The 27,055-nt window shown below is 55.9% G+C and overlaps 1 protein-coding gene across 1 annotated transcript in view; it reads left to right on the forward strand.

Moving 5' to 3' along the window:
• Positions 1-19,777, forward strand: part of PDE2A (phosphodiesterase 2A) — a 63,814-nt gene extending 44,037 nt beyond the window's left edge. Inside the window, exons 6-31 of the mRNA XM_068555774.1 lie at positions 286-341; positions 5,619-5,678; positions 6,286-6,439; positions 6,593-6,645; positions 6,843-6,917; positions 7,020-7,061; positions 7,595-7,663; positions 7,918-8,048; positions 10,697-10,808; positions 11,289-11,328; positions 11,468-11,531; positions 11,978-12,050; positions 12,199-12,376; positions 12,599-12,711; positions 13,393-13,470; positions 14,346-14,468; positions 14,928-14,998; positions 15,279-15,401; positions 15,728-15,815; positions 16,047-16,094; positions 17,124-17,198; positions 17,368-17,467; positions 17,725-17,837; positions 18,226-18,264; positions 18,401-18,507; positions 18,853-19,777. Of these exons, the coding sequence (XP_068411875.1) occupies positions 286-341; positions 5,619-5,678; positions 6,286-6,439; positions 6,593-6,645; positions 6,843-6,917; positions 7,020-7,061; positions 7,595-7,663; positions 7,918-8,048; positions 10,697-10,808; positions 11,289-11,328; positions 11,468-11,531; positions 11,978-12,050; positions 12,199-12,376; positions 12,599-12,711; positions 13,393-13,470; positions 14,346-14,468; positions 14,928-14,998; positions 15,279-15,401; positions 15,728-15,815; positions 16,047-16,094; positions 17,124-17,198; positions 17,368-17,467; positions 17,725-17,837; positions 18,226-18,264; positions 18,401-18,507; positions 18,853-19,063 (2,396 nt within the window). The 3' untranslated portion in view covers positions 19,064-19,777. The remainder of the gene's footprint in view (positions 1-285; positions 342-5,618; positions 5,679-6,285; positions 6,440-6,592; positions 6,646-6,842; positions 6,918-7,019; positions 7,062-7,594; positions 7,664-7,917; positions 8,049-10,696; positions 10,809-11,288; positions 11,329-11,467; positions 11,532-11,977; positions 12,051-12,198; positions 12,377-12,598; positions 12,712-13,392; positions 13,471-14,345; positions 14,469-14,927; positions 14,999-15,278; positions 15,402-15,727; positions 15,816-16,046; positions 16,095-17,123; positions 17,199-17,367; positions 17,468-17,724; positions 17,838-18,225; positions 18,265-18,400; positions 18,508-18,852) is intronic.
• Positions 19,778-27,055: the final 7,278 nt, after the last annotated feature.

The raw sequence follows: 27,055 nt of genomic DNA on the forward strand, positions 1-27,055 counted from the left end.
AGGGGTGCTCAGCCTTACCTGCCTCCCTCCATCCCAGGGTTGCTGGGAGGATCACGAGAAAGTTGTCAAGTGAGGGGGTTTCCTTCTATGCAGGGGTCGTTGCTGTGGTCATTGTTTTCACTGCCTCAAGACCCATCTCTCTGTCTCTCCGGGTCTCTGGGTCTCTCTGTGTCTCTGTCCTGGCCTCTGTCTGTCTGTGTCTTTATCTCCCTCCCTGGGTCCTGGCTCAGTATCTCTGAGCCTCACTGGCCCCGCAGGACCACCTCATTGCCCTCTCCCCCTCAGTGCTGGTCATACCGCTGGTGGACAAGGAGGCCGGGGCTGTGGCAGCAGTCATCTTGGTAAGAGCAGTTGTGGGTAGGATGGGGGGGAGGAGAGCAGGGGAGGGAGCAAGGGAGAGAGCACTGGATGGAGCCCCACTGGGGTGTGTGTGTGTGTGTGTGTGTGTTGAGAATAGCATGCTGGGCTGGAGCTGGGGAAAATGGGGGTCTGGGAGGAGCCTGGGAGGAGCCCTCTGCCCCACCTTGAATGGGCAGAATGAAGCCGCAGGCCCCGTCAGCAACTTGCGGAAGGATGTACAAGCCCCATCTGAACTCTTACCACCACGGAGCCCCTGACACGGCCCTGACCCTACTTCCTGTTTGGCATCCTCCAGGATGGGTTGGGGGCAGTGTCCCAAGAGGGCACGAATGCAGCGAGGTGGGAAAGGACTGAGAGGCGCTGAGGAGGGATGGGCAGATATGACACCAACAGAGACAGTGTGGGAAAGTCAGTCAGAGATTGGGGTGGCTGGAGCTAGGCGGCTTGAGGAGAGGAGGCCCACGGGGCAGGGCTCCTGGGAAGGCATCCAGCCCCAGCCAGACCTATGTCCGAGGCTGGGACAGACGCCAGGCAACGGGGCAGGCTTCCTGGGGCGGGTGACGGAGGGGCAGGGGCCTCAGCTAGAAGGGGGGAACCCTAAGCAGGGGGAGTTGGGCGGGCAGTCCGGGCCAGGGCGCCCCCCTGCTGCTCCCTCGCGGAGCTCCCTGCTTTGGGCTCCCCCGTGGGGTTGGCAGAGCTTTGCGGAGTCCGGGTTCTTGAGGTTCTTCCAGTCTCTTCTCCCGTGTGGGAGTGGGCGCTCAAAATCTTTGTCCAGTCCTAAGAACCGGAGGGTTAGCGCCCCCAAATCGCCCTCACTGGGGATCGACTTCCGCGGAGGCGGCCGCCACCCCAAGCAGGGGCGCGGACAGATAAATGAGCCGGTCTCGGTGCGCCCGCGGCGGGGGGGGGCTCCTCCCGACCTCATTAAAACGGAATTAAAGGTTTCCGAGGCGCCTGACCTTTCCCCAGCTGCTGGCGGGGGAGGGCGGTGGGCGTGGGGGGCGGCCGCGGGGAGAGGAGAGGAAGGAAGGGATACTTACTTGGCTTGGTCTCCTCGGCGCCCCATCTGCCTGACTGAGGGGGATGCGGCCCCCTTGGTTTCTCCCGAAAGCTGCTCCCCCACCCCCAACTTCTGTTTCCCCAAGGGAACGGATCTGCTGTTGGCACCGCGTTCTCAGCGCAGCTTCGCTCCCTCCTTTGGTCCCAATCTGTACCAGAGCTGGTGGCTTGGAGGAGGACCGGGACTAGGAGCACTGTGCAGAGGTGCACGTGGGAGGCAGTGACTCGGTCGCCCACCTCTGTTGACGGAAAGGGGTCTGGGGGTGCCAGGTTCCTAGAAGGACTTCCTGTGCTGGGGCTGCGAGGGCTGGGTCAGTAAGGAAGCAGCTCCTGCAATGGGAAGATGCTTGGAGGGTTGTCTTGTGGGCAGGAGGATGGTTGTTGTGACCATTGTTCACCGTGGCTCAGGTCTGGCTGGGAGTCCAGGCTTCAGCCTTCTCCTGGGGGTAGGAAAGGCATGTGTGTGTTGGGAAGCGGATGGGTCAGATCAGTTGAACTTACCCCACCCTAGCAAAACTCTGCTCTGGGCCCTGTCCCAGGACAGGTGCTGGGGCAGAGAGAGGAGTCGGACCCATTTCTGCCTTCTAGAAGCTCAGTCTGGGGGAAGGCAGGGTCACCTTCAGACCACCACTGGCCAAATGAAAGAATGCTGCCAGCAGGAGCTCTAGTGGCAGAGGGTGGAGCACCAGAGGGTGCCTCACAGTGCAGACAGCATTTGAGTGGGACTTTGGGACACAGGTAGGGGGTGAACAGGCAGAGAAGAAGGAGACGGATATTCTCAGCAGAGGCCCCAGCATGAGCAGAGGCAGGGTGGTGGAATGCTGGGGGAAGAGTGTGATCCCTGCAAGGCTGAGAAGGGGGGTGCATGCTGGTGAGCAAGATGCTACCTGTGGCTTTGGCTGCCAAGAGAAGTTCCCGATTACTGTCCCCTCACCTTCTCAAATACCCTGGGCAGTGAAGAGCTCTTGAAAGGTATTTGGATTGTTTGCCATCTGCCTCTCCTCCAAGCCTGAGCCTTCCTACTCAAGTAGAAATGTTCTTCTGCGGGACACCCCCTCCCCGGTGCATACACATCTGATGGATCCCGTCCTGCTGCTCCACCCCCATGCTCCAGGGGCCACAGGATCTCACATCCTCTGAGAGGCAGCATAGGCAGCCCCAGACCTCCCAGCTGTTGCCAGATCCTGAGGACTGAGGGTCTAGAGGGGAAAGGGGGTGCCGCAGGACAGATCTATCGGGAGGGCTGACTCACCAGCTCCTTCCTCAACAAGCCCCATTCCCCTCTCTGGGTCTCTGCTCTTGTATTCATCATCCCTCCATCCATCCACTCACCCAGCCATCAATTGAAAGCATATTTCTTGAGCACCGCCAGGCACTGTGCACTGGTGCTTCAAACACAGCAGCAATGACTGAGACAGACCAGACAGGCCCTGCTTTCACAGACCAAACAGTCTGGAGGGGTGGGCATGCTGGACATTAAACAAGTGAGCAAAATAAAGAGAGAATTGCAAATGACGGAAGTGCTAGCAAGGAAACCAGGGGGCCCTGCAAGGACTGTTGGGGCCTGATAGAGATGGGGTGAGCGGAGGGCGCTCTGAGGAATATGCCGTCCTGTGCAGGGCTGCCTGGCTGAGCTCTGGGACTCTGCAGCTCGCAGGTCGAGGTGCCTTAATTGCAGATTCTTCATGTGGAAAGAGTCTTTGGCTCTGTTCTTCAATTATGGGATAACAAGTCCCTCTGAGGAGCGGGCAGCCCTTGGTCTCCGGCATTTGATGTGTGATTTGTGCCCACTCTTCCCCTGAGCTGTGCCAGCACACCAGATCCTTACATGGGGGTGTGGTGTCCATTAGCCACGGTGAACTTGGTGAGGGTGAGGGGGTGGGAGCTGTGCTGGGCTTTCAACCTTCTCTGCAGCCCCAGTGCCCACTCTTGAGTGCTCCCACTGGGCCCCAGACCCGCCCCCTGGTTAGCAAGAGTAGGTGCAAGAGTATGTTCTGTTGGTGAGAAGGGAGCCGTGTGTGTGCTGGTGATTGTGTTTGCATATCGGTTGGGGGTGCAGGCAGAAGCGTGTGCATGGCTCTCGGGTATGTGAACACAAGTATCCTGTGTACGGGTATGAATGTGCACGTGTGGATGGTAGTCACTGTGAGTGTGGGTGTGTGGATGTCTTCGAGTCTGTGACTGCACTGTGTGTGTGTCTATGTGTGTGCAGGTGCGCACATGCCTGAGTATCTCTGTGGGACAGTGAATGTATGAGTGTGTGTGTGTGTGTGTGTGTTGGGGGGCGCTAAAGGTCTCCATGAAGTGTGTAGTGTGTTTGTGCACATGCTGGGTAGGGATGGGCTGAGGCAGCCCAGGAGTGTGTGCAGGGAGGGGTAGGTCCAGTGGGTGGAGGAGGACTCCATGATTCCTTCCTTCCCTCCAGCCCTCTGAGGCTCTCATTCAGTCTCCCAGCTCTGTACTGGGACCAGGCTATTTCGCCAGCCCAGGAACCCCACAGCCCTAGAGAGGTCCCAACTTTCCCTTTTCCTGAGAGATGAGTCCAGGTGGAAAGAACAAGAAGGATGTCCTCCCCCATCTACTAACAGGAAAATGCCCACATGTTTCTGTAAACCATATGCAAATGAACCATGCTCCCAGCGCCTTTCAACAACCTGTCTTATAGGAGTCATAGATGGAGCTTCATCCAGAGCTTAACCTTCAAACCACCCTTGGCGGCCCAGCCCTCTTCCAGGTCTTCCTGCCTCCAGTCTTGCTCCCCCCAACTCCCCCTACCTTGTAGACCATGGTCCGCAGATGCTAAAGTCTGCTGTGGATCCCCAGTACAATCAAGCTAAAGTCCAATTCCTTAGACTTGCACCCGCCCTGTGGTACCATGGACCGCACCACTGCCCGGGTCCTCATCTCCCCATACCACCTACTACCCAGCACTGCCAGGACAGCCTCCCTCCTGCAATGTCCCCTCCGGGCTCTGCTTGTCTTCCCAGTTCTGGAAGGCCCCCAGGTGCCCTCCCCTCTCTGAGCTCCCACAGCCTATAAGTTCCCACCCACTCAATCTGCCCTCTCCTTCTTCCTCAGGTATGAAGTTCTGCACCCCCTTCATCACATCCACCACTCCATCCCACCCCAGCCAGACTGTGAGCTTCCTGAGCACCTGCTGGTCTCCTCCTCTCCATCTGCTCCTGGCAGGGGACTTAGAGCAGAGGCGGGCAGGGGCTGCTGAGTGGGGAGGGAGGATGAAGGAGGGGACCCCAGTGCAAGCACTGTGGTGAGCCCTGCAGGTGGTGAGCAGCTCTGAGTAGGTGCCCAGGAAGTTGGTGACGCAGGTGGGGAGGCTTGCTGGCAGGGCCTGCAGTGCTCCCCCCTTCATTTTCCTCACCAAGCACCCAAGCAGGGCTGGGAGAAGGGACTTCACAGAGCATGAAAGATGGGCTGAGGGGATTCCAGGTGACTGACACAGGGAAGTTGGAGAGGGACAGGATGATGGGTGTGATGGTGAGAATGGATCTGGAAAAGGGAAGGTGTGGGCAGAGAAGGGGAGGGAGTGGGTGGTGCTGTCCCAACTCTGCCACTTTCTGCTGTGTGACCTTGGGCAAGTCACTCAAACTTTCTGGGCCTTGGTTCATCTGCAAGGTGGAAGCTTGCCTTACTTGTTGGTGAGAATCACATGCAAGGCAAAGCACCTTATCACCCCATTCATTCATTCCTTCGTTCATCCTCCCAAGTTCTTTAGGCACAGCAGATGCATCATAAATGGTGGACCTCTTCCCCTACCCCAGACTTAGGGGCAGCTCAAATCCCAACTTAGAAAGGATGGAACTGGGAGGCTGAGGCTAATACCACTGATTCCATAATCAGGGCCTGAAGGTCCATAGACTGAGAGATGGAGAGGGGTCCAAGGTCACCCCGTTTCCCTCACTATACACCTGGATTGTGCTGTAGATGGAACAGTAGCTGAAAAGGCAGAGATCAGAAAAGTTCCACTTCTTTGGATTAGCCCTCGAAGGCTTCCTGGAAGAGGGGATTTTCTTGAAGCCATCTGCTTGGTCAGAGGATGGGCTTATCATTGAGGCCCACAGACTGGAGTGTGTATGTGTTGGTGGGGACAGGTGTGTGCCAGGCATGGGGAGGGCACTCTGGTAGAGACAAGAGGCTAGGGGAGGTAGGTCACAGCTGGTCCCCTTGTCACTCCCCTCCAGGTGCACTGTGGTCAGCTGAGTGACAGTGAGGAGTGGAGCCTGCAAGCCGTGGAGAAGCATGTGAGTGGGGGTAGGGCCGAGGTAGGATGAGGGCTGCTGAAGACCCTCATCACAACTGATGGGAAGATGATCTGGCCTGGGAGATGGACAGACCTGGGTTCCAGTCCACTACCTTTGGGCTGTGTGACCTGGAGCAAGTCACTTAACCTCTCTGAGCCTCGGTTTCACATCTGAGAATGAGGATAAGGATAACACTGACCTACTGAGGGTACTGGTGAAATAAGGGGAGTCAAATATTTTGTTAATACTTAGGAAGGGCTATCTACATAATGATATTGAGGCTCTTCCTGGAGATTTTATGATTTTGTGACTTAAACAAGAACTTACGACTCCCCGTGGGTGCTAGAGACAGAGAAATCTGACCCTGTTCTGCCTTGTAAGAGTCTGGGGGCTAGGCGTGGAGACAAACCCTGCACTTATCTGATCATGGACCGAGGGGCGCTCCGGGGGCAGTGGGAGTCCACAGGAGGGTGGAGCGCTGAGGGATGAGTTGTTTGGGACGCGGGTGGGGGGTGGGGGCGATGGGCACCGCCAGCAGAGGGAAGGGCTCGAGGAAAGGGCGATAAATGTGGGGCGTGTGGCTCGCTGACCGCTCCGCCCGTCCCAGACCCTGGTGGCCCTGAAGAGGGTCCAGGCCCTGCAGCAGCGCGGGCCCAGCGCGGCCCCGGAAGCGGTCCAGAATACTCCAGAGGGGGCGGCGGGAGACCAGAAGGGTGGGGTTCCGTACACAGACCAAGATCGAAAGATCCTGCAGCTTTGCGGTGAGGACCCGGCTGGGGCAGGTCCTTGGGGGCGGGGAGGGGCGGGGTCGAACCTGGAAGGGAGGGGCCCATGGGTGGGCGGGGCCTGAGGGTGGCGCGCACCCTTGGGGGATTCTGTGGGCCCTCTCTCTGACCTGCGCCCCGCCATTGCAGGGGAACTCTACGACCTGGATGCCTCTTCCTTGCAGCTCAAAGTCCTCCAATACGTGAGTCCCTGTGCCCCTCCTACTGTGCTCCTCCCGGGACCGAGGTCCCTGTGAGCCGTCCATCTCAGTTCAGATTCCCGTGTCCTGCCCCTCTTCTCTTCCCTACCTACCCGAGGAACCTCAAAAAGGCTAGAGGGTGGGGAGTGGGTTTGCTCCCAGATCCACTGTCAGCCTCTCGCTGTGTCCCTCCCTCTCAGCTGCAGCAGGAGATCCAGGCATCCCGCTGCTGCCTTCTGCTGGTATCTGAGGACAATCTCCAGCTTTCCTGTAAGGTGAGGGCCCAGGTCCACTGTGGAGCAGGGCGAGGGACTGGGGTCTCTGAGAGGAAAAACCTTGCCCATCCTTTAACCAGTCCACATCGCTCTGCCCATCAGGTGATTGGAGATAAAGTGCTGGAGGAAGAAATCAGCTTTCCGGTGAGTCCCGCACCCCCTGTGTGGGAGTCTGCAGAAGCAGTTAAAGTCGTCTAGGCTCTCCTAGGATCTGCCCAGAGAGATTGGGATCTGCTAGAATCTCTTGGAATCTGATGGAATTATCTGGATCTTGGGGTCTACTTAGAAATGTTGTGAGAGATCACAGCCTCTCATGATCAGGAGCCATTAGGAGAAATCTCTCACAATCTACAGAAAGGCTCACCTGGGACCAGTTCACTTCTGTTGGAGTATTTCTGGATTTGGCTCTCTTAGAATCTGTTAAGATCAGTGAGAATCCTTGGATTCTGCTTTCCTCTCTCCTAGTTAGGGAAGACCCTCAAGTCCTCCATAGGAGATTCTGGCCAAGAGCCTACTCCCCCACCCTCACCCCACCCTCACTCCTCAGTGTTGACTCCATCAACAGTTTGGACTGACTGAAGAGGTAGTTGAAACTTCCAGACTTGGGGGGTAAGAGGTCTGACATCGCCTGATCTTGGGAAGAGCTGGGCCCTGACTGGCTCTCCTCACTCCCCCAGTTGACGATGGGACGACTGGGCCAGGTGGTGGAAGACAAGAAGTCTATCCAGCTGAAAGATCTCACCTCTGTAAGCCATGGCCTGGCTGGACTGGCGGGGAGCCAAGGGGAGAGCCCACTGCCCAGTCCCCAGGGCCAGAGTCTCTGGGCCAGGGCAGCCTAGGAATGGGGGGAGACAAGACCCCACCCTATGTCATAGCATTTCCCACCCTGCATGAGCTCTTCAGCCCCTCCTGTTGCAGAGTGTGGTAGAGGGCGGGGGGAAGGAAGCATATTCCCTCCTTCCCTGCCCTGACTTGCCTCCCCCTTGCCTCCCCTTTGCAGGAGGATGTGCAACAGCTGCAAAGCATGTTGGGCTTCGAGGTGCAGGCCATGCTCTGTGTCCCTGTTATCAGCCGGGCCACTGACCAGGTCGTGGCCTTGGCCTGCACCTTCAACAAGCTCGGAGGAGACTTGTGAGTCTGGGTGGAGTGATGTGGATCAGGAGACGGAGCTGAGAGGCCGGGCAGGGCTCGACTAGGGTAACAGTGTGGGAAGGGTACTGGGCAGGGATTACTATTCCAGCAGTGGTAGGTTGAATGGTTTGTCTGTGCAAGAGACTGTGAGATTATGGGAGCAATAGACCCTTGCCGCTGCTCCATGTTGACTTTGTAAAATCTTGTTGCAGTCCAGGCGAGTTCCCCTTCTCTTTGCCCACTTCCTGCAGTTTGGATTATCCACTTTTTGGTACTGGCCTTTCCCCCACTTGCCATCCTTTGTTTTGGCATTTCTGCTGGGAACTGCCTGATGGAGCAGCGATGAGCTCTAGGATGGGTGAACTCTCTGGGACTCGCAGAGCATCACCGACCCAGTGGACAATGGCTCAAGGGAATAGGCATGGGGGCTGGGCTAAGCTGAGGGTCTTTAGAGGCATTGATAGGGCAGCTGTAAGAATCGTGTGAAACAGAGGGGTAGGCAGGACACAGAGTCAGGTAAACAGGCTTAGTCCATATGTCAAGAACTGAGGTCAGATTTGAGGTCTAGAAGTGGTATCATAGATTTCATGTCCTACACCAACTCATTAATTGGTAGCAGCTGCCTGAAGCATTGTATTAGTTTAGTGAGAAACAGTGCTCTGATTGATCAGCCATGTCTGTCCTGGGTGCAGCTTTAGGATGTGAATGTTGCCACACTTGGTCCAGCAGGCCTAGCAGTAGGGCGTAGTAGGCAGGTAAGGGGTTGCATTCTGATTCCAGGATGCAGAGAGATGCCGTCAAGATGCTTGGCCCCTGGGGCCCAAGCAAGCAGGCTGGGTCTGAGGGCTCGGACCTCCTGCAGGAAGTGGAGACTGGAGATGTTGGGACTAGAGAGTGTCAGAAGCCCAGGGATGGGGCCTGCAGGGGTGGGACAGAGATCTGGGAGTCAGAGATCTGAGTAGCAGGACCTGCCAGCATAGAGCTCTATTGGCAGTTGGATGGGCCTGGGAAAATAAAGACAGGGACAAGGCAGAACCTGCTGAGGCAGGGGGGATATAGGATCTGTGTCATTTGTCCCATCCTAGTGGTGGGAGCATTTGTGCCATTCAATAAACAGACATTGAGTACCTACTGTGTCTGGCCCTATGCTCCCAGAGGGGAGGGTCCAGCAGGGTTTGTGACCTCTGGCTGCTAGCTGTAGGCTTGGGTACTGAGGTGGCCCTGGACCTGGAGGAGAGGTGGTATCAGAAGGGAAACGAGATGGGGACTTGGTGACAGCCCTGAGGCCCAGGGCAGGGGCAAGGTCATCTCTGGGTTCCACATATTTCAGGGAGTGAGTGCTGAACAACTGCATGAGCCAAGGTGGCGCTCAGCTCAGAGCAGGCACTGCAGAGAAGCTGCCTGGAACCCAGAGAACAGGGACTCCAGAATCCCTTTAGCTGGGAGTGTGATGGGGTGGGTGGCAGGGGCAGAGGTACGGTTACAACATTTAGCAAACACTTTTCAAATATCTCCCCTGTACCAGGCTCTGTATTAGACAGGGGATGATACAGTCATGGTCCCTGCCTTCAAGACTTGATGTTTATTTTTAGGGCGTAGAAGGAGGAGGGTGGGAAAGGTATTCTAGGCAGAGCGAACAGTGTGGGAAAAAGCATGAAGGTGTGAAAGAGCCTGAGGTTTTCTCAGAATGATGAGGATCTCACTGTGGCTGAAGCTGAGAGACGCCCATAGAAGAGGGGAGAGAGGTGGGTGGGACTAGATGGAGAGGGCTCAAATGCCATGGGAAGGAAGGTGGGCAGATAGACACAGGGTGGTGGGGATTGGGGTCTAGATCCGAATCACTGGACGGCAAGCACTAGTGGAGGATACCCCGGCAGAGAGGAGCACTGAAGGCAGCCCCCAAATGGGGAAGAGACTAGGCAGGGAAATCTGGGGGCTGAGAAATGGTCAGAATCTCTGAGGAATGCTCCATCTCCCCATGATCCCCATCTGGAGGAGCTTACCCACGTCCCCAGCCCAGGTCCCACCTCCAGCTTGGTCCATCCAGTCCCGCCAAGCTCCCTGGTGACAAATCATTTGGTGACCCCACTGAATGACCTCCTGAGGATTTTGGGCTGATCTTGTCCGTTGTGAGCCAGCTCCATGAATCTGATGGGCACTGCCCTGCCCGCAGCACCATAGGACTTGTGGAGGCACCAGATCGGGGCCTGCAAAGTCCAGGGAGGAGGGTAGGACAGTGACAGGAGCTGGAAAAGACAGGGCAGTGCCACCGCCCCTCCCTGAGGCTGGAGGGGCCCCTGGAGAAGAGCAGAACACCCAGCCCCAGTCTGAGGGAGGAGACTCGGCCTCAGTCTGGGTAAATCTGAAGTCAGAGGAGGGAGACATGGCTCTGGCTTCGAGAAGCAATAGTCTGAGGAGGAAAACACATTTTGGTCAGGGGAGGATTAGAACTCCCTCCCTCAGGAGCCCCCAGTCTGAGGGGGAAGCTGGCCCAAGCCGCCTGTGCAGTGAGCAGCCCCAGCAGAGGAGAGTGAGTTTGCTGGTGGATTTCCAAGTGGGCTTCCTGGAAGAACGGAAGTAAGGCAGAATGGGGCGAGCAGTCCGTGGTCTGTCCCTCTCCGGTGACCCCCGCCACCCCACCCTGCCAGATTCACAGACCAGGATGAGCGTGTGATCCAGCACTGCTTCCACTACACCAGCACGGTCCTCACCAGCACCCTGGCCTTCCAGAAGGAGCAGAAGCTCAAGTGTGAGTGCCAGGTGAGTGGCCTGCCTTGCGCCTCTCTCGGGGACCAAGTCGCTCAGCTCTCAGCTCTACAGAGTCAGCCACAAGGGAAAAGCCCATGTCTTTGGGGGCTGGTGGCAGGGAGACTTCCCATGCTCTGGCGGCCTCTTAAAAGAGGGAGGATAGTAGCTCTTCGAGACGGCACCTCTGGCTGCAGGCACTGTATGCGATCGCCCTCTAGTGTTCAGATTGGGCCCACAGCAACATCTGGGTGGCTAGAGCTGGAGGTGCATGCGCACCTGAGACTCAGGATGTCTGTGCACCCTCACTGGGGCTATTCCTCCCACTCCTTCACTTAGTAGCCAAATGATATAATTAGACTCTTCCAGTCTCCAGTCTGTCCAGAGAGCCCTAGGGGAGGAATGAGAAGACCCTGGAGCTGATGGAGGCAGGGGGCTGGAGAGGGTGACCCCCTGCAACCTGATTCCCTGTGATCTCCATTTTCTCCATTCCAGGCTCTTCTCCAAGTGGCAAAGAACCTCTTCACTCACCTGGGTGAGTGCACTGCCCTCCTTCATGCCTGGCTGTGGGGTGGGAGTGGGGGGTGGCATTTTGAGGAGGGGAGGTGGGCGGGCTTGGCCTCAGCACTCCAGCCTGGTCTCACCACTGTCCCCCATGCTTCTTGCTCCCCCAGATGACGTCTCTGTGCTGCTCCAGGAAATCATCACAGAGGCCAGAAACCTCAGCAATGCTGAGATGTGAGTGAATCCACCCCGGGGTGGGGCGAGAGAGGCCTTGGGCCTCAGTAGTGACCTCTTCTTTCCTCCCCTCTTTTTTTCCCCCTCCATTGTCCTCTTGTGGGACCCCATCACGTTTTGTGTGATTCTTTATTTCATGCCTGTGTCTCTCACTAGACTGTAACATCAAGTGACAGCAGGGGTGGGGCTTACTTTGCTGGCCATGGGTCCTCAGCTCCTAACACAGTGCCTGGCACAGAGTAGGCGCCACCAAAAAAAAAAAAATCATCTATCTGGACTAATGTCTGGAGTCAGCCAGCCCTGAGGAGAGTCTCTCACCACGGGTCACTCCCTCCAGGCCTCAAAATCCAGGCTTTGCCTCTAGTCGTGAGATTTGAGGGGTGGCGGGAGAGGGGTGGCGGGAGAGGGGTGTCAGGGCCCTGTGGACCAAAGCCATCTCTCCACAGATGCTCTGTGTTCCTGCTGGATCAGAACGAGCTGGTGGCCAAGGTGTTCGATGGGGGCGTGGTGGATGATGAGGTGAGGCAGGGCCTTGAGGAGGGAGAGCGTGGCCGTGGTCCTGGGGGCCGGGAGTACGCAGTGGGCGCTGGGGAGCAGGCCTGATGGTTGATGGTCAGCTCTGCGACCGGCCACCAACTTCCTCTCTACGCCATCCCTGGCCCGGCAGAGCTATGAGATCCGCATCCCGGCCGACCAGGGCATCGCGGGCCACGTGGCGACCACGGGCCAGATTCTGAACATCCCGGACGCGTATGCACACCCACTTTTCTACCGCGGTGTGGACGACAGCACCGGCTTCCGGACACGCAACATTCTCTGCTTTCCCATCAAGAACGAGAACCAGGGTGCGTGGTCCTGGCGGCTCCGGGAGGAGGGGCGGGGCGGGGCCTGAGCAGGATGGGGAGGAGCCGAGCGGAAGTTCCACAAGCCTTCTCCACCACCCTAGCGTCCCTAAGCCGAAGGGATGGGGTTTCCCAAATATGTGACGTCCCTTGAGGACACCCTGGGAGGGTAGATCTCCGTCGGACACATCCACTGGTTCATCCTAGCCCCTCTTTGGTCCCCAGAGGTCATCGGTGTGGCCGAGCTGGTAAATAAGATCAACGGACCGTGGTTCAGCAAGTTTGACGAGGATCTGGCGACAGCCTTCTCCATCTACTGTGGCATCAGCATCGCACATGTGAGGAGGACAGGGGCGTGCAGGACCCTCTGTTCTCCTCTCCACACTGGCTCTCCTTGCTCTGTCCAGACCTGCCCTGGTCCGTGCCCTGCCCTGGGGCTCAGAGCCCTGCTGCTGGGTTGCTGTGCAATCTTCAGTACCTACTGGTCACCTCTGGCCTCAGTTTCCCATCAGAAAATCGGAGATACTACTTCCTGTCCTGTACAGTTAGCCTCCCAGGACTATGGGAGATCTGCTTTATTTCCCTCCGTTCTCTGGAAGCAACCTCAACCCAAGCTCCTGGTTATTCTTTTTGGGATATGTTGGGTCTCATTGTCCAGAGCTGGGAGCTCTGGCCCAGGAATCCAACTCCTAGGCCCCCGGCGCTGTTCCCCCTTCCTTGCTTCTGTCTCTCTGTTGTGGGCCTCAGGTTCCATCACTGAAGCCTGGGGCAAGCTCAGGAGAGTGTGGAAAGTGCCAGCTCAAGTGCAAAGAGGAACTGGGAAGGAGGAGCAAGGGGAGGTCTGGATGAAAGTTGGAGGGGGCTCCCTACTCTGGGCTGGAGCTTGAAGGCTCAGACTGGGCCCAGCATGGGACAGGAAGGGGGCAGGGGTTCTATCTGATCCCTTTGCCCCAGTCCTGGACATTCTGAGATTTCACAGCCACCTTGCCTGAGCCCCATCTTTCCCTCTCTCCCCCCAGTCCCTCCTATACAAGAAAGTGAATGAGGCCCAGTATCGCAGCCACCTAGCCAACGAGATGATGATGTACCACATGAAGGTGAGCCCTGCACGGAGCTCCTGCCTTCCTTGTCAGGGCCCCGGCGTCCCCTGTAGCCCACCTGTTCCTCCCCCGCCTCCCCAGATCCTCAGGCGCCCAAGACAGGCTGGGCTTTCTGATCATCCTCTCTTGAATATAAGAAGATAGACCCAGAGCAATGCCTCGCCTTTTGCTCTGCCGCTCTCCTTCGGGGCAGCCTGCCTTCAAAGCAGTTTCTGGTTCAGCCCCAAGGCTGGCAGCAGGACTTAGCCCAGGGAAGAATTGGTTCAGCCAGGTGTTCCCAATGTCCAGGGATAATGCCCATCCTGGGAATTACTGAAGGCTGGGAAGCCCACCCAGGGCCCTTCTGACAGATCCCTTAAATACAGTGGTCATGCAGTCCTGGGCAGTCCCATTCCCAGACCTTGTGTTAGAACAGCTGTCCCAGACTTTAATTCAGAGTATGTGGTGGTCATTGTTCATTTGAACATTCCTCTCATCTGTGTCTAAACCAAAGTCTCACAGACTTTGTGGCTATGGTCAAAGCTGTAGCAGGAAGGATTGAGGTTAGACTCTGGGATGGTCCTCCCAAAAGAAGGAATCTTTAATTTATTGTCTATGAAAGGCTACCCATGCTGTCATGAAGAGGTGTTCTCTGTCTTTGACAAGGATAGGCTGTTACAGATGAGGGTGGTCACAGGAAAGGAGGCATAGTAGGTGGGCTGCAGGATGGTGAGGGGAGGGTGGTGTTCTCCTGCCCAGTGATAACCCACGGAGTGGATGGCCCAACTGGGGTGCATTCTGAGTGGGAGGTCCCTGCCACTGTGGGAATTTGAGGTTGAAGACATTGGATTGGGTGGAGGCCGTCTTCTAATACCCCAGCTGGTTCCCTCTAGGTCTCTGATGATGAATACACCAAACTTCTCCATGACGGGATCCAGCCTGTGGCTGCCATTGACTCCAGTTTTGCCTGTTTCACCTACACTCCTCGCTCCCTGCCCGAGGATGACACCTCCATGGTGAGCTGGCCTGTCCCACTTGAATGTGGAGGTGGAGAGTGTACGGCCGGAGGTTGAAGTTAGATGTGCATAGGAACTTCCTGGCAAGACAGAGTCATCAAAGAAGGCTATGGAGTCTCCTCAGAGATGGAGGGGGCATGTGGTCTGCCAGCATGGGCCGCAGGGCCTGCCCAGGGGCCAGGGGCTGGGCTGGAACCAGCGATGGCCTCAGGATTGGCACCTCCCTCCCTGTTTTTCTAAGATTTTGTGTGAACTTGGTTCCAAGAGTTCTTAGATGTCATATTTCTAAGTTCATGGCTCTGAGAATGCTTGGCTCTACCATTTTATAGTTCTCTAGTTTAGATCTAAAGTTCCAAGACTCCAAAGTTTTGGAGGCTCCAAGAAGGGCCAAGGCTGGGGGCGGGGCGGCCCATCTTGAAACTGACGGTCTCTCTGATCCCTCCCTTCCACTCTCTCCAGGCCATCCTCAGCATGCTGCAGGACATGAATTTCATCAATAACTACAAAATTGACTGCCCGACGCTGGCCCGGTGTGTGTCCCCAGCCCTCCCCTCCGTGCAGGCAGCCCCGTCTCTGCCTCCCTCCTAAGTCTACTCTCACATCCATTGCCCCCCACACTCTGGGAAGGACTCTCTGAGGATGACTAGGGGAGGCCCACTCTTGTGAGGGTGGGGAGGATCTGTGAGTGAGAAGCAATTCACAGACACTGGGACCACGAGGATAGGAAAGGAATGGGGCAGGGCAGAGCCTGGAGGGTTTCCTGGAGGAGGAGAGCCTGAGGCCCCTATGCTGCCCTCTCCCCTCCCCCAGGTTCTGTTTGATGGTGAAGAAGGGCTACCGGGATCCCCCCTACCACAACTGGATGCACGCCTTTTCTGTCTCCCACTTCTGCTACCTGCTCTACAAGAACCTGGAGCTCGCCAACTACCTCGAGTGAGTGACTGCACTTCCCCCCATCTGGTAGCTGGTGGGGTCCCCTTCCCTGGGACAGGGCAGCACCTCCTGTGTGGCAGGCTTTACACACACTGCCTCACGGGACCCTCTTAACAGCCCAGTTAGAAAGGTACAAGGCCCCTTTCCAAGAAGGGGACCCAGGTGTCCTGAGCTCCTGTCGAGGTGGTTCCTGGACATCTGCAGTCAAATACTCAACCACTGAGCTATTCCCCTTATCCTGGACATCTCATCCAGCTGGCCCTCCTTTGGAAGTGTGGGGAGGCAACAGTGGCTGACCTCCTTGTCCTCTGTCTCCTCCCAACCAGGGACATGGAGATCTTTGCCTTGTTTATTTCCTGCATGTGTCACGACCTGGACCACAGAGGCACAAACAACTCCTTCCAGGTGGCCTCGGTGAGACCCTGCCCTCATCACAGTGGGCACCCTCCCCGAGGTGTCTGGGAGTCTCCCCCCTCCAGCCTGAGGAGAGGCGGGAGTTGGTGAGACCAGGAGCCAGTTTAGAGATGGGAGGAGGCTCTCCTAGGCTTTGGGAGATGGCGGGAGGAGCAGGGCAATTCTGAGCCTAATATGGCAGCACTTGCCTCTGGATGTGAGGAGTGATGGAGTTTTCTCGGGCTTTTCCAGAAATCTGTGCTGGCCGCGCTCTACAGCTCAGAAGGTTCTGTCATGGAGGTACCACCATTCTGCCCAATATCCCCGTTCCCACTGTCCCCTTAAGGCCAGTGACTTAAAAAGTTAGACTGTGGCCCAGCTCCTCCCCCTCCCAAGCCCTGCTCCTCAGACAGGCTATGAGAACTGCAGCCACCCCCAGGGCACGTCTGGCTCTTGTTCGTGGATGGGTTTGGAGGGGTGCAGGTGTGGCTGGGGGTACGAATCAGGCAGCAGGTTCCGCCTGAGCCCAGGTTTGCCAAGGGAGGACTTGGATTTAGCATGTTTCTCTCTGCATGTCTGGGGACACCCTATGAAACCCCCTCCCCGCCCAGCCTGGCACGGGCTTCACTCCCATCATACTCAGCTTTGCCTTAGACTGATGTGGGTCTGCACACCTCCAATGGGAGCTCCTGGGGGCAGGGACAGAATCGGGAACATCTCTGAGTTCCCTGCACCTGGCACAAGGCTTGGCACAGTGGGAGTCAAACTTCCAAGCTCGCCTTGCCCCACACGGCCCCCGCAGCCCCCCTCCAGAGCTGCTCCCGCTTGCACACCCCCAGAGACGAGGGGCTCACTTCCTCCTGGGAGGCCTGGTGGCAGCCCTGCTTCTGCCCTCCATGCCCTGGGCTTACCTGCCCCTCCTCTGAGTGACAGCCCTTCAGCATCTGGAGACAGGGGCCTTGCCCTCGCCTCACCACCCTTCCTTGTCAGCACACAAATGCTGGCTGCATGAATTAGTGTCCAGGACTCCGAGGGATCATTTCAGAATCGTTCCAGCTTGAGAGGCCCTCAGATCTTACCTTGTTGTGTCCCTCCATGTGACAGCTGAGGAATCCAAGGCTCAGAGGTGGCCAGGGACTTGCCCAGGGTCACATAGAGGGTTGAAACAGAGCCCAGAAAGGGAACGGGCCCCCCCCCCCGACTCCCCAGTTCTGCCTGCTCAGCTCACCTTGGGGGCCGGGGCTGGGCCGGGCCTGCTGCCTCTCTTGGGGTCAGTGAGGAGGGAAGCCCCCCACCCCAGCTGGACCCCCATCACTCCTCTCCCCCCAGAGGCACCACTTCGCTCAGGCCATCGCCATCCTCAACACCCACGGTTGCAACATCTTTGACCACTTCTCCCGGAAGGTGATGAGGCCGGGGGTGGGGTTGGGGGTGAGGGAGTGGGAGCTGGGAGCTGGTCTGAGATGGGAGAAGGAGTGAAGCTGAGGGATGGAGGTTCCTGAGGTCTGGGGGCGAGGGTGGGGTGTCTGGCCGCAGGCCTTGACACCCTCCCCAACCCCCGGCCCTGGCCCAGGACTATCAGCGCATGCTGGACCTGATGCGGGACATCATCTTGGCCACAGACCTGGCCCACCACCTCCGCATCTTCAAGGATCTCCAAAAGATGGCCGAAGGTGCCTGCCTTTAGCCCAGGCCTCAGGGTTGGGGAGGGACCACCAAGAGGGGGATTCTCCTGGAGAGCATCCCCAGGGGTTTAGATCCACCCTCTCTGGCATCAATCCACCAGGCAGACCCAGCCCTACATCCCTGGCTCCCATCCAGGGTGCTGAATTCCCTGGACCACTTTGGGATGGGCCCTGGGACCTTGCCCTCAGAGAGAGGGTACCAGGATGCTGGGGCCCTCTCCTTGACCCCGTTCTCTCCCCAACAGTGGGCTATGACCGAACCAACAAGCAGCATCACAGCCTCCTTCTCTGCCTCCTTATGACCTCCTGTGACCTCTCTGACCAGACCAAGGGCTGGAAGACCACGAGGAAGATTGCGGTAAGTGCTGCCCCAGCCTGGGAAGGCGCAGGCTGTACTCCCTGCCTGGCTCTGTGCGGCTCCTGCAGCCTGAACACCCTCCCTGTGCTGAGCTCAGCCTGTGGGGGAGACAGAAACCTGGACCACCTCAGGATGACAGGTGGGGAGATTCAGGGAGGGGCATGGACTCACTGGGCGGTCACTCATAGCAAATCAGTGGCTGGTGGAAGGTGGGCCAGAACCCAGCCACTCCTCCCCATCTGGGGCCCATCCCCCTGCCAGCCCGGGGATGGTGAGGGCAGGTCCTGAGGTCACAGTGCCGCAGTTTGCCGCCTTGGGAATGGGCTGTGGAGGAGCGTGGGTGGATGGATCCCACTCACAGGAGGTAATGAGAGTGTTGACCTTTCAGGAGCTGATCTACAAAGAGTTCTTCTCCCAAGGAGACTTGGTATGTGGGGAGTGACCGCAGGGTGTCCAGGTTGGGGGAGGGTTCCTAGCCTGGGCCCCGGGAGGGGCTGGGTTAGCCTGATCCGGGTGCTTATGGAGGAAGGAGAGGGCCAGGCCTGACGACTTGATGCCTGCAGGAGAAGGCCATGGGCAACAGGCCGATGGAGATGATGGACCGTGAGAAGGCCTACATCCCCGAGCTGCAGATCAGCTTCATGGAGCACATCGCAATGCCCATCTACAAGTGAGCGAGCTCATGGGGCCTGCTGGGGGCCCCAGCCAGGGACGGCAGGGTGGGTGGGATGGGGCTGGCTGTGGCCGTCACAGCAGACACAGGTGCTGGGCTGGCCTGGCTCTGCTCCAGCTCATCCACTCCCTGCCTCTGGGCACAACCTCTCCTGCTTTGCCCCTAAATGGGCCCTTCACTTCATCCTTGGTCCCTTATGGAAAGAGACCGCCATGTTCTCCTTGTGCTTCCAGTCCTACGCCTCATACTCTTGTGGAAGTTCTACCTGTGGTCCAGCCCTAATCTTTCTTGCTGCTCACAGTCTAATTTCTGACCTCTAACCCTGCCCCCGCACATCCCCAGGCTGCTGCAGGACCTGTTCCCCAAAGCAGCAGAGCTGTATGAACGTGTGGCCTCTAATCGTGAGCACTGGACCAAAGTGTCGCACAAGTTCACCATCCGCGGCCTCCCGAGCAACAACTCGCTGGACTTCCTGGACGAGGAGTACGAGGTGCCTGACCTGGATGGTGCTGGGGCCCCCATCAATGGCTGTTGCAGCCTTGATGCTGAGTGAGTCCCTCCTGGGACTCCTCTTCACCCAGGCCTCCTCCCACAACTCTCCACTGGCCTGGCCACATGCCCTGGGACCAGAGCCACGGGTCCTGGATTCTAGACCAGGACTTCCCATGTGACCCCGGGCAAGGCTGACCTTCCCCGGTCTCAGCTTTCTCGTCTGTATAATGGAAGACTTCCAGCCTCACCAAGACTTTGTTATTTGTCCTCTGAGAGCACAGGGATGACAATGAGCAGTGCGCCCTGCTCTGCACCTCTGACCACACCTTGGCAAGTGGCCCCCCCTCAGGCCACTCCTCTGAGGCAGCCTGGATGGTTTCTCCTGGGCCCCATTCCTGCCCCACCAGATCTGTGCCCTTTTCCTCTGAGGACACCCCCTGCCCCCCAGGATCCTCATGCAAGAAGGTGAGACATCTGAGTGGGCAGAGGGTTGGTCTTAGAGACGGTCATCAGCTTGGCTGGAGGACTAGAAATAGCCATGGGGCCACAGGTGGCCCTGAGGACTGCCACTGTACTTATAGTGGAGACTGGGACCTGGGGAGATGAAGGGGTCCCATAAGGAAGCTGCCAGGGGGGCAGCTCAGTGCTCTGGGAGAGGGGGCTCAGGAAGAAAGCAGGATAAGAACAGTGGGCAGGAAGGATCCCTGGGCTGGGAGGCAGGCCCAGCATGGGTCAGCAGTGCTTCATCCTGGCTGTCCCTGGGCAAGTCCCTTCCCCTGTCTGGACGAAACAGGAGAGTGAGACAATCCATTCTCTAAGACCCCTTTTCGATCAAAGTCCCCATAGCTCTGTGGAGTCCCAGGAGAGGCCATGGAGTGTCCCTGGCCCCCTGGGGCAGAGAGCCGACACTGAGTCCCTCAGTGGCCCCCTGAGTGTACCCCCTTAGCCCGAGCCCCTCCTGCATTCCTGCAGCCAGAGGGGAACCTGGCCTCAGCCGTGGTAGGGCTTGTCTCCTCTTCAAGGCCATATCCACCTGTGCTCCGGGGCTTGGGAGACCCCATAGGGCCGGGCCTCTGGGGTCATCCCGGCTGCAGGTTCCTCCTTTCTCTGTTTTGTTCAGTACGCGTTGTGGGCTGGGAGGAGGGGGCCACCTGCCTTACCTATTCTGAGCTGCCTTTAGAGAGATGCGTTTTTCTAGGACTCTGTGCAACTGTTGTATATGGTCCCGTGGGCTGACCGCTTTGTACATGAGAATAAATCTATTTCTTTCTACCAACCCTCCCCCACAGGGCTGTTTGCAGACTTTGTACGTGGGGTTGGAGTGGGGGGTGGGGAAACAGCCCTGCGGGAGGCAAATGCCTTTTAGAACTCTCAGGCTACTGGAGCTCCCACCTCTGCTGCCTAGCCCCTCTTCTGGGGGAGTCCTAGACCTGTTGGGGTATCCCCGGACCAGTCCTGTGACAGATAGTGGGGACTTAGGTGTGGATGGCAGATACAGAGGCCTGAGCATGGGGCAGCAATTGTGGACTGGAAAGGGAGAATTGAGGGGCTGAAGCAATCAAGGAGGCTGCCTAGAGGAGGTGACCTGGTGCTTCTCCTAGACCCTCTGTCTGCTGGCCTTCCTTAGTCATGAGTGCCCATACAGCCAAGGCCTGGGCCTCTGAACCCCCTCCTAGCCACGGGGATGCCTGTCTGTGTCCCTGTAAATCCAGCCAGAGGGGTACCCTTGAGTCTGACTCTACCTCAGATACAGCCCTGGGTTGTGTCTGCGGGGTGGGTTCCCTGCTCTCCTGGCTGTGAGAGTGTTTGCTTCTGCACAGACAGAGAGGGGCAGGTCCCAGATTGGGGACCATGAGGAGGCTCTGACTGGCACAGTCTCCATACCCCACTCCCCACCTGCCTATACCCCTCCCATCTTCTATCCCTGTTCATCTCTCCCAGATCAGTAAAGGTTGGCATGTTAAGGGACTGAGCACTGGGCTCTCCTTTCCTAGGAGAGGGAGGGCTGGGAGGAGATGGACAGGAGCATCTTGAGACCACCCACAATGGCCCCAGGGTGCCAGCCATGCCTTTGGGACCACAGAGCCTGTCTGCTTCTTCTGCCCCACAGTCTGTCATGCTTTGGAATCTGCTCCTCTGGGCTGAATGGTCCCAGGGCTCTAGCCTCCCCTTGGGGCCATGGGGTCCAGGCCCCTCCCCAGCCCCTGCTTTGGGCTCCCCCAGTCTGTCTGCCCTCTCACAGCACAGGACCCAGGCTGACCAGTGGGCCCCCAGGTGGGGATGAATGAGTTCGTGGCCCAAGGCTGACACGGGAGGACTATTCTAATGGTGCCCAGCTGATGCCAGCGTCGGTGCGGGCTGACATAGGTGCTCCTCTACCTGTGACCCCCAACCCCGAATGTGTGTGTGTGTGTGTGTGTGTGTGTGTGTGTGTGTGTCCTCTTCCACAAGCCTTTGGCAAAGCCTTTGGGCAAAGTGGAAGCACAACCTGGGTACCCACCCCTGGGCCTTACTCCCCCTCCCTTGCATCTGCTGTCTCCAGCCCAGCACTCCCTTGAGGACATTTAATCCCGTTCGAGGCCCTCCCTCCTTGCCACCAAATTGAACAACTCACAAATATTTCCTCATGCACTCGGGACCCTATGCTGAGGCCCAGAGCTAAATTCATCCTTGTCCCTGGTCTGGTGGGTCTAACAGCCTGGTGGGGGAGACACAGGCCATGATACCGGTGGTCCCAGGCAGGGGCCTGAGAAGAACAGCAAGGTTTGGAAGATGAGCAGGCGTTTTCCTGCGGGCAAAGGGGGTTGGGCACTCCTGGGAGAAGGAACTGCTCCTACAAATGCACGGAGGAGGGGAGTGGAGAGTTGGAGGGGGAACTAAGGCCAGATCAGGGAGGGCCATGAAAGCCAGGCTGTGGAGTTCGGCTTGATTTTGTGGGCAGTGGGGAGCCAGGGAAAGGTTTTCAGTGGGGAGTGGCTCAGACAAGCATTTTAGAAGCTCCAGCAGGAGGGCAGAGCAAGGACTGGGCGGGAGAGGTTGGGCAGGGATCATTCTAGGGCAATGCTCCGTGCCCTGGGCGAGGCGAGGGAGGAGGAATTCAAGACGCATTGGACTGACAGAATTTGTGACCAATTGGATGGGGGCGGGGGCGGGGGGCGGACTGGCAAGTGCCCTGGAAAATGAGCTGGAAAATGAACCGGCTCATGAACAGCCCTGGGCAGATTTTCAGCACCACTTTCACCGGCCACCAGGTGTTGGGTGGAGCCTCTAGCTGGAGGTGAGCTCCCTGGGAAGATGGGCGGGGCAGCTGTTTGGGGCTGCCAGGGGAGGGGGCGGGAGGAGGGGTAGGAAGACAGACGGGAGGAGGGCCACGCATCTGCAGAGCCACGGGCAGCCCTCACCAGGTCAGAGAACCCAAGGCTTGGCCCCAGGCCTTCAAGTAGCTGCCCTGCTGTCCCAACTTAATGGTTTCATTTTACATGAAACGTCACGAAACCTCACGATTCTTTTTTTTTTTTTAATTTAATTAATTTTTTTATACAGCAGGTTCTTATTAGTCATCCTTTTTATATATACATATACATATGTATACATATTAGTGTATACATGTCAATCCCAATCTCCCAATTCATCACACCACCACGCCCCCCCCCGCCCCCCGCCACTTTCCCCCCTTGGTGTCCATACGTTTGTTCTTTACATCTGTGTCTCTATTTCTGCCCTGCAAACCGGTACAGATGAACCGGTTTGCAGGGCAGAAACCTCACGATTCTGTGGCGTAGATACTATTATCTCATTCTGTAGCCAAGAAGCTTGAGGTTCAGGAGGTTAAGTAATCGGCCAAGGTTGGTGTGTGAGCCTGACTCCTCTCCAAGGGCTCTTTCTCTGAGATAGAGGAAGGAGATTCAGGAGGGCAGGGTCTCCATCTGCCTCCGCAGGACTGTGGTGGGTAGGGGTGGTGAGCAAGTTGGCTGGGGCCCCAGAGAAGGGTCTGGGATCAGCTCTGTGTGCCCGAGTTGCCAGGGAGGGTGGGGCACGAGAAAAGGGGTGAAGAGGATGGTGGCCTGTAGTGCAGCTCGTGGCCACCAGGTGGCGCCCAACCCTTGCTGTCCTGACCTCTCTGGCGGTCTGAGAAGGGCATGTGAGGGAGAGGGGTGTGATGGGGGCTAACCTCACTCCTGTCCACTCTCTCACTGGGGTGATGAGTTCTCTGGAAGGCGAGGCCTTCAGGGTACAGGAGGGTGTGCTGGGAGGCCACCGTGTTCCAGGGAGTTTGTGTGAGTGAAATCTGCTCAGAGATGGCACAGCCAGATTGTTCTCTGAGGGCATAATAGGATGGGTCCGTACAGGACGTGAAGTACACCCTCAAGTCTGAAGACTGGCAGGGTAGATGTGAGAACGGAGGTATTGCAACTTCCTGACAAGATGGCTGCCACTCTCCATTCCTAAATCATCCCTGGAGAAACCATAGGACTGAGTGGGAAGCGGGAAGCATGGAATTCTAGGAACTAACAAAAATAGTCTGGGGTGCAGTGGGGTGGGGGGAGTTGGGGAGAGATATAAGCGAGATGCTGGGTCAGCAGAAAACACTTGCCTCACCCTTATTGCCTTGGACAGTCAATCATTGCCTGTCCCCTCACTTCTGCACAAACTCCTGGGGCTTCTTCATCTCCTCTTGGCAGTAGCTGGAGGAAAAGAACGATCTCTTGATTGGGAGGCTCTCCCAAGGATGAACAGGGATTATTGTCCCCTTTGTGGTCTAGAGAAACTGAGGCCCAGAAACTCAGCTGGTGGGAACCTCCTTCAGAGTAAAAGGAGCTTAGCCTCCCCAGGGTCAGATGAGGAAACTGAGACCCGGAAAGTCTGCACAAAGATCTAGAGGCAGAGCAGGGATGGGCACCAGCTCCCACTTCCTGGCCCAAGGTTCTCCCCCTTTCCCAGGGATGGCAGTCTTTGCTTCCTCAGGTCCCACCTGGAACTCACACTGCAGGCTAGACCTGGGGAGCTGGTCTATGTCTCCCACATCACTATGTCCCCACATCCACGCAGTGCTGGGATCAGGGTCGGGAGGGGATGGTGTGGGCTAGAACAGTGGACCCTCTTTTCTCTTCACATCTGCCCTGAACCATTCCTCTGGCTCTCAGCTTAGACTCCTCAGGTGGTGTGTGCCTGCTGGGTGCATGTGGTTTCTCTCCTCCGTTAGACTGGGAGCCTGGTAAGGGCAGGAACAGATCTGCCTCAGCTCTGGTTTCCCACATCCCTCCTCAGTGTTTGGCACATAGTAGGTGCTCAAAACAAGCGTGTTGATTGACAGAAAGTGGCAGAGTCAGGACTCCAATGCATGCATTGGTCAAAACTCAGCTGAACAATGAGGGAGACCCTCTGAAAATCTCCAGAATTCTCTCTCTCTGCAGCTCTTTCATCTCTGGCACTCTGCCCTGTAAACTCTAGCCAACTAGCCTCTTCAGACTCACAGCTCCATCTCAACTCAGGGGGACTTCCAGGCTTCACCTGGTTCATCCTGCCTGCGTGGTGGCCTGGAAACTCTCTCCAGGCAGTGTGGGCAATGGTAGGGTTTACATGTGTTCTCTGCCTCTTAAGATCCCAAACATTGCCTGATAACCAATGCCTTGAAAACCTTTATTTCATACATTTTGTCGAGTTTTGTTGTTGTTATTTCAAGTAGGAGGGTAAATTTGGTCTTTATTACTCCATCTTTGATGGGAGTGTAAGTCTATTTTATAACTTTCATTGCAATATAGTACACCATGTAGGAATGTTGACAGACATTTGGATATTAATATTTTGGCTATTAGAAACAATGACCACATGACTATTCTTGTATATGTATATATTTTGCATATTCCATTGTATGAATATCTTTACTTCTATTGTTGATGTATATCTTCTAGCTTCCATCTAGGACCATTCCTTTTTATCTATGAACACTCTTTCAGTATTCCTTTTATAGCAGGTCTGCTGCTGATGAACTACCCTGGTTTTTGTTAGTTTGAAAATGTTTGTTTTTCCTTTATTCTTGAAGGATGTTTTTGCAGCTATTGAATTCTAGGTTAGGGAAGTATTTTCTTGTAGCACTTTGAAGATAACATTCTATTCTCTTTTTGACTTTCATTGTTTCTGATGAGAAGTCAGCTATAAGTCTTTTTATTGTGCCTTCAAAAGTAATGCATCTCTTTTGCTGGCTGCTTTTGAGATTTTATCTTTGCTTGTGGTTTTCAGCAGTTTTATTGCAATATGCTTAGATATGGTTTTCTTTGTATTTAGCCTGCTTTAGAATCATAATGTGTCTTGAATCTGTGATGATTTTCCCTCCCCTCAATTCAATCTTCAGCAAGTGTAGATAAGTCATTTCTCATAATTCAATGCATGCTAAGAACATTCTACAAAATTTTACTGAAATCCTGGGATAACAAGAAAGAAATAATGATGCAGAGGTGGGGAAAATATTTTTAATCAACCACTAGATTCTCATCCTTGGGGTTCAAATTCACACCTCTCCTTAGGAGAGAAGGGTCACCAGTGGTGGTCTCTCTCCTTAGCTCCTGATCTATAACTGAGGATCTGTCCCTGACCAGACATCCCTACCTGCAATCAAGACTTTCCACCATTTGTCGAGTGGCTGATAAGAGGGAAAAACTACTTTCTCTCTGTCTCTCTAAATTTTGCCTCTTAGTCAACACATTTTAATGCAGAACAGTTCAGTATTTAATTGTTTAGAACTTCTACATATCAGAATAGGAGTCTGGATTTACCATCTAAGGGAATTCCCTTCATGATAGTAAGTAGATCCCTGAGTGCTGAGTTCTAGCCCAACAGAATAAAGAAGGGCCAGCAGGCAGCCAGGGTTCCCCTGCCCTGGCAGGTTTCTTACTCTTTGCTTTGACCATTAGGCTTCAAGTGCACCTGTATGTGGAGGTAGGAAGGCATCCGGGAGCAACCGTCACACTTCTATCTCTATCTCTGTCAGCTCATTTGCTGTTTCAGTGGTGAATCAAAGTGGAAGCACCCTTGTACCTGGTCTGAGTCACCATTCTCACCAATCTTTGCACCTGGGCGAACACTCTGTGATCTGTCCCAGCTCACTGGTCTGTATATCTTTTCTGAATTTCAGATACAAACATCCAGTTGCCCAGTCCCTTCTGGATTGCTTTTCTGTGTTATAGAAGCTGGAAAACTAAAGTAACATTTCCCACATTCCACGTGGGTTTCACGTGTAACCTGGGTTCCATATAGAAGGTGTTCCTTTCTCTTTTTTTTTGGCCACGCTGTGTGGCTTGTGGGATCTTAGTTCCCTGAACACGGATTGAACCTGGGCCCTCGGCAGTGAAAGCACAGAGTCCTAACCACTGGACCGCCAGGGAATTCACAAGGTGTTCCTGATAAGACATGGAGGTGGAAGGAAATTATGGGCACTGATGTCTGCATGCAGGTAGATAAGATCACCTGGAAGGCATCTGTGATGGGGGTGTCTGGGTGGTCTAGGGGCATCCGTGGAGGAGTTTTTAATAGCCATCACCTCACATAGGTGCCAAGCAACAGATGGCAGGCTGGTGATATTTCCACTAGAAATTCCCCTGGTGTGGATGGGTGTTTGGGCTGATGCTCTGGCCCTGACCTTTAACTGTGTAGCACTGAGCCTGATTCTCTTCTCCTTCTGTTTAAACCTGTATGGATTATGGTGTAGACAACCAAGAACCTCAACTGACAGTTCTCTTGAAGCACTGATCTCATTAGTTGTGATTATCCATCTCCCCCAATAAAATGTGAGCTCCCTGAGGGGAGTGACTAGTACCCAACACAGAGCCAAAAACAGAGTAGGCACTCAGAAAATTTATTGACTGCTTAAGTGAAGTGTTAGGCATTATAAATCCAACTGAAGTGACTGCATCCTCTGAGGGGTCTGGGGCTGACCTGCATATCCTGAGGGGTATCTCAGTAGTGATCATGGACATGTAAGAGTTACCACATTCAACAGAAGAAAATAGTCTTCTCAGTAAAACCATGCCTGCGTGACAAAGTCAGGCCTCCCATC

Source organism: Eschrichtius robustus, chromosome 11, assembly GCF_028021215.1.
Source record: "Eschrichtius robustus isolate mEscRob2 chromosome 11, mEscRob2.pri, whole genome shotgun sequence".
In the NCBI taxonomy this organism is placed as follows: domain Eukaryota; kingdom Metazoa; phylum Chordata; class Mammalia; order Artiodactyla; family Eschrichtiidae; genus Eschrichtius; species Eschrichtius robustus.